Source organism: Neovison vison, chromosome 4 (genome assembly GCF_020171115.1).
Source record: "Neovison vison isolate M4711 chromosome 4, ASM_NN_V1, whole genome shotgun sequence".
NCBI classification, from domain to species: domain Eukaryota; kingdom Metazoa; phylum Chordata; class Mammalia; order Carnivora; family Mustelidae; genus Neogale; species Neogale vison.
In genome coordinates, this window is record NC_058094.1 from 59,733,090 (window position 1) to 59,745,036 (window position 11,947).

Consider the following 11,947-nt stretch of genomic DNA (forward strand, 5'->3'; position numbering starts at 1 on the left):
ACCCCTGGGTGTTTTGTTCTTAACTATGACTTTGACAACTAGCACAGTATCTGGCACACACTGGGCACTTAATAAGTTATCTACTGATCTAAGAGCATGACTTAGGGCCTTTTGCTCCTTGCTGAAAATCCTTCACAAGAACTAATTTTCATTTTACAGTTTTAAAAATTTGAAAATGCCAATACTTTATAAAATTAGCATAGAGATTGTGACTTTATAAAAGCTACTGTACATCTATTTAGTACCTATGATTTTCCAACTCTGATAGGATACACCAAAGGAGAAGAGTGCCACCAAAGACATCTCTACTTGGGTCACCATTTCTCCTGTAGCTACCACACTCAACTGGACAGAGATTCCTATTATGGACAACTATGCCTGAAAAGATAAGCAAAAACCTGTGCTAGAACCAAAGTGAAAATAACACTGCTTCCCATAATTTTAAAAAATTTTTATAATAGTTTTTAATGCATGCGAAATTAGTATGTATACACCTAGAAAAATCCAAACGTAAAGGAAAAAAAACTCTCCCATTTGTGTCTGACATCGATCCCCAGACTAGAGACAACCACGTTATATAAAAGTATCCATGCAGGGGTGCCTGGGTGGCTCAATGGGTTAAGCCTCTGCCTTCGGCTCAGGTCATGATCTCAGGGTCTTGGGACGGAGCCCCACATTGGGCTCTCTGCTCAGCGGGGAGCCTGCTTCCCCTCTCTCTCTGCCTGCCTCTCTGCCTACTTGTGATCTCTGTTAAATAAATAAATAAAATCTTTAAAAAAAATTATCCATGCATAAGTCAGCATGAAAATATATTTTCACTTTTTTAAAAACACAAGTGGTAGAATATTACGATTCATTTTTCAAACATAGCATAATTATATAGGAATATAATTCCGTAAAAATTAAAAGTTGTTTGATACAGTTTCAAATTATTTTCAATCACTAACAGAAAACAAAAGTAAAGGCAACTTTATTAATATACACTGGAACATAAATCACATTTAAGCACAAATGTAAAACACAATAGACTCATTTCTCATCTTTACCCTGTTTCTTCTCACTGTCTTCCTCCATATCAAAAGTAAATGGTTTGTCATAACCCATTAGATGGTTATAATCTTCAGGGTTTGTAAAGAGCCTTGGATTAACTAACAGCGATTTCGTTTTAGCATAAAATGTGGTAAACACATGTGTGCTGTCTGGAATCTTCACGTCATTCTGGTGAAACACGGTACTTGTTTCTAAAAGCACAACGTTGTAAGTAATGGCTTTGTAAGTGTCTGTTGTAGCTTCATGGTACAACCGAACAACATAGCCTTTTGTAATAAAGTGAAGCAGTGCTGGAGTGATCACTGTAAAGCTTCCTATGATGCCATAAAATAATATTTGCAAAGGCAGACTTCCAAATATAATATTGTTTTGTGCAAAAATGTATGGTAGTAATGCAAGGCTGATGACACTTGTAGAATAAGAGAAACATTTCACACCTACACAGGAAAAAAAAAAGGGATAACATTAATATTTATAGATTTTATAAAAGCATCAATCTATCCACTTTAATTCTTCTACCTTTCTTCTTATATCATCAAAACAACAAAATCAAAACACATATATAATGATTATTATTTTCCAAGCTGTTTTAAGTACTTTACATATTTTATGTATTTTATTCATGACATCTTCAAAAACGCACTATGAAATAGATGTGTAATTATCATCCTCACTCCCATTTACAACATGAGAAAAACAAAGCACTTGCTCCAGGTCACAAAGCTACCTAGAAGCAGGCAGTATTGGGATTCAAACCCAGGCAATTTGACTCTAGTGTCCAGGCCTTTCGCCAATACACCACACTGCCTCTCCAGGTAGGAAACCTGCTTTAGGGTTAACTGGTCTCTACCTCAGTTCCCCAATAAAAATTTAATACTACTCAAAGATCCTTATGAATACTATAAACATTAATTCAGTTAGCAGATTATTAAATAAAACTCTCTATTAACAAGCACTTCCACATACCTAACATTAAATGTTTAAATAAATTTGAGACTAACATTATTAGACTAAGTGCCCAGGATTAAAACAGCAAATTACCAAAAAACACACCACCAGTGGTTAATAAATATGTGGGAAATGAATATATTCAACTTCTTTACCAAGAAAAGACATTCAAATTCAAATAGTGGGATATTTTTTACCTGTCATATTAAAAAGATTAAAAATCAATGACTTCTGAAATGCATACTTAAAAATGGTTAAAATGATAATTTTTATGTTATGTATATTTTACCACACTAAATAAAAGACTTAAAATGTAAATTTCTTAGTTTGGTTGTATAATTTAACATGATCCCAACAAAAACACCATCTGGTTAGAAAACAGACAAGTTGAGATCCTAGACAAGTTGATTATAAACTTAACTTGAAAAAACAAAAAAAGAAAAAAAAGGTGGGGGAGGAATTAGGTATTAAAACTAAGACTATAATTAAAATGGTGTGGTGCTGGTGCACAAATAAATAGATCAATAGAACAAAATAGGAAATCTAGAAATAAACCTAACTGCATATGAAAATGTAGTATAAAGATATAGTCTCGGGGCACCTGGATGGTTCAGTCAGTTCAGTGTCTGAATTTTGATTTTGGCTCAGGTCACAGTATCAGGGTGGTAAGACTGAGCCCAGCACAGAGCTCTGTGCTCAGCTTGGAGTCTGCCTGTCCCTCTCCTTCCACTCCACCACATGCACTGTCTCTAATAAATAAATAAAACCTTGAAAAAAAAAATCTCAAATATGTGGGCCGAAGTGGTGTTGGACAACTGGATAGCTATATAGAAAAAAATAAAATTCAATCCATCCCTTATAGCATCTACTAGGAAAATTCCAAATAATCCTGAGTTTTAAATGTAAAAAATAAAATCATAGATATATAAGAAAACATCCATCCTTTATAATCTGAGAATGGGAAAACTTTTCTAATTATGATTCAAGGGGCACCTAAGTGGCTCAGTTGTTACCATCTGCTTTCCGCTCAGGTCATGATCCCAGGGTCCTGGAATCGAGCCCTACATCAGACTCCTTGCTCAGCAGAAAGCCTGCTTCTCCCTCTCCCACTCCCCTGCTTGTGTTCCCTCTCTCACTATGTCTCTCTCTGTCAAATAAATAAATAAAAATCTTTAAAAAAAAATTAAGACTCAAAACACAGAAGCAATCCAGGAGAAAGACAGGTAAATCTGATTACATTATAAATGTACATGGACATAAACAAAGTAGAGACAAATGAGAAAAATATCTGCAACCTCTATTGCAGAGGATTAATATCCCCAACATATAGAAGGTTTCTAGTACATAAGAAAAAGATTAAAACCCTATCCACACACATGCAAGAAATATAAGCAGACAGCTCACTGAAATCAAAAATGCACATGGCCCTTAAACAGATGAAGTATTAATAAACTTCGATCCTAAGTACGTGAAATTAAAAGCACAGTGAGATATTTTTCACCAAAACTGCCAAAAACCAGAAGTCTGACAACATACTCGGACAACACTCTTCTTCATTGCTATTGGTTGAAGGCTTAATAATCTTATTAGTAATCTAAAAATAATTCCTTCCTTCCTCCCACAGGTAGTTGCTATGACACCAGTACACATACAATACAACAGGAATACAATAGGGGACCAAGATGCCTCCTATATAAAAGCCTCCTTACTCCTTCCAACTACCTTTTTTCCTCCATGACTTTGTCACACTACGTAGGGTTGAAGAGGGTACCCCAAAATTCATGTCCACCCAGAACCTCCAAATGTGACTTCATTTGGAAGTAGGGTCTATGCAGATAATAAAAAATGAGATGAGATGAGATGAGATCATCCTGGAATAGGGTGGGCCATAAATCCAATGAGAATACCCTTGTAAGGGCAGAACAGGGCAGACACAGAGAGAGCTGTCTGAATTTGGAAGCAAAAACTGGAATTATGCAGTTATGCATCCATAAGCCAGGGAACACAAAGGACTGCTGGGAGCCACTGGAAGCTGGAAGAGGCAAGGAATTCTTCCCTAGAGCCTTCAGAGACAGCATGGCCTTTATCAACACCCTGATTTCAGAATTCTAGCTTTCAGAACTGTGGGAACAAATCCGTTACTTTAAGTCACCAAGTTTGTGGTAATGTATTACAAGAGCCCGAAGAAACTAATACACATGTACACTTTATTTTGCCTGGACTGAAGTACTTACTAATTTCTAAACATATTCTGGGCTCTCCCATCTTCATGTCTTTGCTCATACTACTTCCACACCTGAGAGGCCCTTTTTACACACCTCTTGATGTTCAAGTTCTACTCTTCCTACAGTAAGACTACTGTGACATCAGTAATTATTTATTGATGAATTAGCAAGAACTACCAACTAAAAGACCCTTCAAATGTCTTTAAACGAGGGGTGCCTGGGTGGCTCAGTCATTAAGCATCTGCCTTCAGTTCAGGTCTTGATCTCAGGTCCTGGGATCGAGTACCGCATTGGGCTCCCTAGTGCTAAGAGGGGAGCCTGCTTCTCCCCTTCCTTGTACTCTCTCTCTCTGTCAAACTCCGTCAAATAAATAAAATCTTTAAAAAAAAAAAAAAAAGGTCTTTAAATGAGGCGTCATTTAGCAGTTTAAAGAATCTTCAAGAATAGAACCTCTATCCCAATGTCTCTTACTCAGTTTTATATAGAAAAAATGTTTCTTCCTCAGTTTCTACATAGAAAAAATAGCAATCTCTGAAAAGGATATAGAGTTTCTATTATCATAACAGTTAAAGAACTCAAACATTAAATTCCTATACAAGTTATAATTCTAGAACTTTAAATACCATGGATAGCTATGCTCCTCTATAAATATAACATCCTACCCACACCAAAATTAATCCCTATTTATATTCTCTTCTTTACAGAATGGAGTTAAATGGAAATAGGAAATAAATTAAATAAATTAAAAAGCCTTCCCTGAATTTGAAGAAACCATGTCTGTTCAGAAGGAAGGATATCATGGGTATCACTGTTAACACCTCTCAGTAGTATAAATCCAGGTATCCCAGGCCAGAGATATGACACAGGCTCAATGGCCTATTCATGTACTGATTCCAGAAGAAATTTCTAATTACCCAAAATGGATTTTTCAGTAACTTCAGAACTCCTCTTAATAGTGATGATAATCAGGGGTGCCTGGGTGGCTCAGTGGGTTAAAGCCTCCATCCTGGGCTCAGGTTATGATCCCAGGGTCCTGGGATCGAGCCCCGAATCGGGCTCTCTGCTCAGCAGGGAGCCTGCTTCCTCCTCTCTCTCTGCCTGCCTCTCTGCCTACTTGTGATCTCTGTCAAATAAAATAAAATCTTTTTTAAAAACAGTGATTATAATCAGTTCTTTTTTTTTTTAAGATTTTATTTATTTATTTGACAGATAGGGATCAAAAGTAGGCAGAGACTGGGTGCCTGGGTGGCTCAGTTGGTTGAGCAACTGCCTTTGGCTCAGGTCACGGTCCTGGAGTCCCGGGATCTGACCTTCTCGCCACTCATGCTCTCTCTCACTGTCTCTCTCTCAAATAAATAAATAAAATCTTTAAAAAAAAAAAAAAAAAAAAGTAGGCAGAGAGGCAGGCAGAGAGAGAGGAGGAAGCAGGCTCCCTGCTGAGCAGAGAGCCCGATGCGGGACTCGATCCCAGGATCCTGGGATCGTGACCTGAGCCGAAGGCAGAGGCTTTAAGCCACCGAGCCACCCAGGCGCCCCAATTATAATCAGTTCTTAATGCCAAAGTTATGAATAGCTAAAACTGTATTCCAAACAGTCTACTTTGATACCACACATTTTAGAACATACAGATTTCCAGAGTACATTTTAGATGGTGAGTGACACCAGCATAATCAAAAACAGGAATGCTACTGCAGTGCTGAAATCTTGTGGTTGACTTGGCTATAAAGTAATCCTTCGGATATTCAGGTTATACTTTAAGATTACTGAAATGAAATACAACCTCAGGAACTTGAACAAAACACATTCCCAAGTTCTTCTGACCTCCCTAATAAATTATTCCAGACTAAATAGCAAATTTGTAGCTACTTAATACATTGTCTTGGGCGCTGGGGTGGCTCAGTTGGTTAAGCGTCTGCCTTCAGCTAGGGTAATGATCCCGGGGTCCTGGCATAGAGCCTGGCACGGGTAGTGGGTTTGCTGCTCAGTAGGGGGTCTGCTTCTCTCCCTCCCTCTGTACTTCCTCTCTCAAGCAAATAAATAAAATCTTTAATAATAATAATAATAATAACAGACTGTCTTTGTATTCTCCAATACTCTATACTACCTAGAAAGGGAACTAAATAAAGATGTTTCTTGAAAATGCTAAGGTGACTCAAAAAATGTAAAATAAATATATTTTTTAATTATAAAAGTATTATATGCTTATTTTAACTGCCAAATTTAAAAATATATAAAGTAAATATGTACCCTCCCAAAATAACTACTTAGGGGGTATACTTCCATATTTCTTTTCTCTCCATATTCAAACATTACACAAATATACATTTCTTGCTCTATTTTGTTGTTAAACATCTTGGGAAGTGACCAAAGGATGGATGCTTTAGTACCCAGCCATAAGATCACAAAGTCATAACAGTCTTAAAAATCTGTTTAAACTCTCCTAAAAATGCAAAGGTCTCAACATGCCACAAGAAAAAATATATAACCTAATTTTTCCTCATATCTTGCAATTAAGAGATGTTAAAATAAGAAATAACATATCCCAAGAACATTTTTTACAACTAAAACAGGGGTAAAAAAGGAAATTACCCTCATTTTTGATTACCCACCAAATACTGTTCGTGCCAGATTCCCAGTATAAATCAGCCTTCCATCTTCTGATTTTTCAAGCTGTGTATGTAAGCATCGAATGCATCCTTCCCAACAAAGAGGTACCTATTGAAACAGAGACCATTATAATGGGAGTACATAACGAAGTGCATTTTAGACCAACTTTTATGTTTTTTTAAATTATAATGAAGAGTAAAAGAGAACTTGTCACATAAGGTGATTTAAGGAATACCCCTAAATAATCTACAGAGCTGAAGAAATCAAACTAGAAAAATAGCTGTCCTTAACTACAGTCACAGTCACCTGATGAGTTAGAGTTTGAAAACCTAGGTCTGCATCCCAGCTCAAGGCTATTTTGATAAGCGTGGACTTGAACAAGTACAAAATTTTAGTGGAATAATTTCTTCATCCTGTGGCTAAGGAAAACATCACTCTTGCTCCATTGTCAAAATTTTAAACGCATTGGCTTTTCCAAAAAATGATATTAATATAAATAAAATACTGCAAATGCAAACTGTTTCAAGGCCAGACCATTTTTGGGATCTCTAAAATGTTTATACTATAGCTAGTATTTGAAAAGAAAGAGTAACGCTCCCTGTTCATTGCATCCCTTCCTCTAAAGAAAATATTTCTTGAAATCATCAAATTTCACAGGAACGAGAAGACCCCGAACGTCTAAAAATGAATTTCACAGCACACACCCTTCAAAATGCAAAAGGTATGCCTAATCCCTTTATGCTGAAATGTAATTAGATTTCAATTCCCATGTTGGGCATTTCTTCCAAGTTTCAACCATGTTTGCTAATTCTGATATTTTACAAAGCAAGACTAGGAGACAATTTACTTAGATTAATATGTGAAGATTAACGTCTCCATCCCCTTTTCCAGGGAGAAAAAGAATTCCTTAAAATAGCCTCATCTAATAGAAAATAGAACAAACTTCAAAGTCAGGTTTAGTTCTTTTAGTTCGGTCACCAGGTGGGGCATCTAATTTCGTTGCAAATTAACCCTTCCGAGCTTCCGCTCAGAGGTAGAAGACAAAATAGTTTAGAGTCCTCGGAAACCCGCTGGGTTTGCAACGAGCTGTGAATGACTTGGAACCGCCCAGAAAATGACCACTTTCGAACGGACACTCCTAGACTCGTGGGTGCCATAAACCCCGGGACCCCAGGCCTGAGGCCGAGGCGGCCGAGGCCGAGGAACGCAGCCTCTGGGCGCCCCGCAGAGGGCTCCTTCCGCACCAGAGTCCCCGGGCCCGACGCTCCCTCCACCCCGCACCCTCACTGAGTCCGCAAGCCTTCCGAAGGCCGACCTGCGTTCGCACCCGCCGCCCGAGAACCGGGCTCCCCGCAGAAGGTCCCCACAGCCACGCGCTTCTGCGGCCAACCAGCCCCGAGGAGCCGCTACCGGGGGCCACCCGCGAGGCGGCCGCCCTAAAGCCTCGAAGAGCGGCGGCCGCCCACAGCGCCGTCCTCTTCCCGCCAAGCCGAAGTCCGGCCTCCCACGAGCTGCCCAGCGCCAGAAGCAACATTCCGCGCGTGAGAAGGGGCGGCACGCGGCACTACGGCAACAGCAGTGAACCCTGAGGCCCAGTTCCCCATCCGACCGCAGCTGGAACCGGCCGCGCATGCCCCGCCCCTAGACGCCCGCTGGGGCGGATTAGCCGCACGCGCGTGCGCAGGATACGTAGCCCGCCTGCAACCTTCCCTGCCACGCGCGTTCCCTGCCACGCGCGTTCCCTGCGGGCGGAGCTCAGCCCCGCACTGCCGCCTGTAGTTGCAGCGACGCGCAAACGCCCAGCGTGCGCGCGGCTTCCCTTTCCTAGACTTGAGCGCTCTTGTTGAGAATGTGGAGGGACGGAGAGGAGAGCCCTGCGCGAAAAGACAAAGCCTGGAAGCCCGGGCTAAGTGTTTTATTCTCGTGGGCGTCATTTTCTAGGCCCCCAAATCTATTTTCTTTCCTGGAAAAATGACTCAAGCCTATTACACAGAGTAATAATACTTTATGCGACTTGGACAAAAATGAATGGTAATTTAATCCAACCGTTGGGTGGAAAACAAATGGAGCTTGTTCATGTGATGCTGATACTTGACAGATTGGTCTTCTGGAATCCTTCACACCCATATACACATTTGTTCATTACTTGTTAAACAGGTATTGAGAGCCTATTGCCAAGACTAAGGAGCAGGGGATATAAAGATACTGCATAAAAGTGGGAATCCACTGTACTAACACAATGGAGGAAACACCTAAAAATAAGCTATAGCATAATGCTGCAATATCATTAAATTAAATACCAACTTACAAAATTCTTCAGAAGCCCAAAAAATAGCATGATTATTTTGACCTCAGAACGTTTAAAAGCTTCAGGTTACCTGAGTCTTAAAGGATGAACAGCCAATGGGTTGACACTCCCCTGTTTACTATTTCAGAATGTTTCTGACTCCAGATGCTTTTGGTATAGAAGATCAAACTAAAAGTCTAAAATAATATCACCTTGACAATTCCAAATCCTGTCTACTTTTTTTCTGGGCATTCAAAGGAATAAAATTATACTGCTTCTTCATGAATGACTTAATTTTCTTTATGTTCCACTTACATTTTAAAAACTTCTGTTTAGTGTGACACTACAAACATCAACTATCCATTTTACTCATATGTTTAAAATGTTCTGTTAATATAGTGTTTTCATATTGTTACAAAGATAAATTGAGATATTAACAAGTTTTGGTTTGTTTGAGCAAAAATTTATTCAAATTGGGCAGCACCAAACCGAAAGTGATTGAGTCCTTCACTGGAGGAGCTAAGGTTTTTACAGAGAAAATGAAGAAGCAAAGCAAGAAATTATTTGACTATAGTTTAAGCATTTGCATTATTTGGGAAAATCTACTTAGCTATTTGTGATTGGTTGTTCTTAGGCATTTACAGGAATTGACTCTGGCTTAGGTTTTGGTTTGCTTCCATAGGCTACCAAGGTTTTAGAGCCATCTCAGTCTAATGGCTTCCTTGATTGATTTATTTAATAATATACTGAGAGAACCTGAACTTTAACTTCCGTTAAGCTTAATTTTCTCCAACGGATTCTGTAAGCAAATGAAAAAAATATTTGGTTTACCTCTCAGTGTGTCTAAATAGCTAAAATGAGATCATATTCTGAAAATTCTGTGCTATGGAATTACATTGAATTGTTATTTATGCTTAAATAGATATTCCCAATTCTAGTAATATGGAGACATTTGTTGAAAATACACTACTTGGGGCGCCTGGGTGGCTCAGTGGGTTAAGCCGCTGCCTTCGGCTCAGGTCATGATCTCAGGGTCCTGGGATCGAGTCCCGCATCGGGCTCTCTGCTCAGCAGGGAGCCTGCTTCCTTCTCACTCTCTGCCTACTTGTAATCTCTGTCAAATAATAAATAAATAAAACCTTTAAAAAAAAAAGAAAATACACTACTTGAGTGGGACTTTTGGAATGATACTAAGACTTTAAAAAATAAAACTTGATACTCCATTCATATAATCTAAGAGCTTCCCTTTAAAGATGGAGACTGATGGAAAATTAAAAACCAATTATCACTTTTAGAATGTATGACCACCATTATTGTATATCCTGTTTGTATTTTAGCTGTCTTTTCTCCCCATCCACCAGCTTTCTCTTTCCTTTCTTTAAGGTAAGCTTAAGGGCAGAATAGCATGATGGAAAAAAGAAAAGAAATTTTTTGATAAAGCTAGTATATTGATAAGAACCCTAATTATTTCTTCATACATTACTGGTTTAAAGCATATGCTAGGAGAATCTTTCCTAAAAAGACCCTGTCAACAGATTATCAAAATCTTTTAAAATGTTCATATCCTAAAGAAATAATCAGAAGTACAGTCAAAGATTATTGCGGAGATATAATAACATAGCATTACTTAAAATGATTTAAAACATGGAAATGAGGTAGGGGCACCTGGATGGCTCAGTCCAAGTATCTGATTCTTGATTTTGGCTTAAGTCATGATCTCATGGTGATGAGATCAAGCCCTACATCCAGTTCTGTATGCTTAATGTGGCACCTGCTTGAGTCTTTCTCTTCCCATTCCCCACCCTCCATCTCTCTTGAAAAAAAATTTTAAAATTAAAACAAGGCAAATGGGTAAATGTGTAACATTAGGGAAATACTTAAGTGAATCATGGTATGTTTATATGATGCAATTCTATACAGACATTAAACATGATGCTTGTTGAGATTTTGGTTACAGAGAAATTGGAAAGTTAACAGTATTCAAAATCATATACACAGTATGATGATGTAAAAGTAAAAGATGTTTGGAAAAAACAAACATTTGTAATCTGTATTTTTTGTAATAGGCATATATTATATTGACTACATAAATTTTTAAAATACAGTAAAATTTTGCGCGCGCGCGCACACACACACACACACACACACACACGCGACAGTCCTAGCCCTAAATCTGTTATTAGCTAGCTTCAGTATTCTCACCTGGAAAATTCTGTCATTCTCTAGGCAACTAATATAGTCATCCTTGCTATGGAAGGAAGCCTATAGAAGCATCCTGTATCATCCTAGAGAGTGATGATACAATGAGGAAAAGAGGAAGAGAAGGGAAGAAAGCAACACTTTTGAAGTAAAGGAGGAAAAATAGGATTCAAAATGAGCCCACGCCTCCTCTCCTCATACCACGGTCTCTCCTCCCTACCAAACTCTACTCTGAGATGTCGTTAAAACCAAAAACTTTAAAAATTTAAAAAAAAAAAATTTTTTTTTTTTGCAAAGCCTTTGAAAAGTTAACCCAAAGCAATCTGTCCGTTAAAAGCAATGACTTTTATCTGTCAAATCAACAAAACATGTCCTTCAAGCAAAAATTATTAATTAGGTCAACAAATTTTGTTTCCCCTGTATTTATTTTTCCTTTGTGGACATCGTTAACACAACAGCGCCTATTTGCGCAATTTGAAATGGTGTCTTGGCCCTACATTCCCTTCTTGCCACGGGCTCGTAAACAGAGAACAAACTTTATTTAGCTGTTTCAGCTTTTCTGGAAGGGTAACTGAATTTAACCACAGCAAAGCAAGTGAAAAGGACAGGCCGATCGACGAGCGAGAGAGGG

The 11,947-nt window shown here is 38.5% G+C and overlaps 1 protein-coding gene across 1 annotated transcript; it reads right to left on the reverse strand.

The window, feature by feature from the left end:
• Nucleotides 1–954: 954 nt before the first annotated feature.
• On the reverse strand, nt 955–8,465 carry TMEM70 (transmembrane protein 70). The gene is made up of 3 exons (XM_044245441.1): nt 8,146–8,465; nt 6,833–6,938; nt 955–1,487 (listed from the first exon to the last, which is right to left on the reverse strand). The coding sequence occupies exons 1-3, from the start codon at nt 8,362–8,364 to the stop codon at nt 1,030–1,032; spliced, it is 783 nt and encodes a 260-aa protein (XP_044101376.1). The 5' UTR covers nt 8,365–8,465; the 3' UTR covers nt 955–1,029.
• Nucleotides 8,466–11,947: the final 3,482 nt, after the last annotated feature.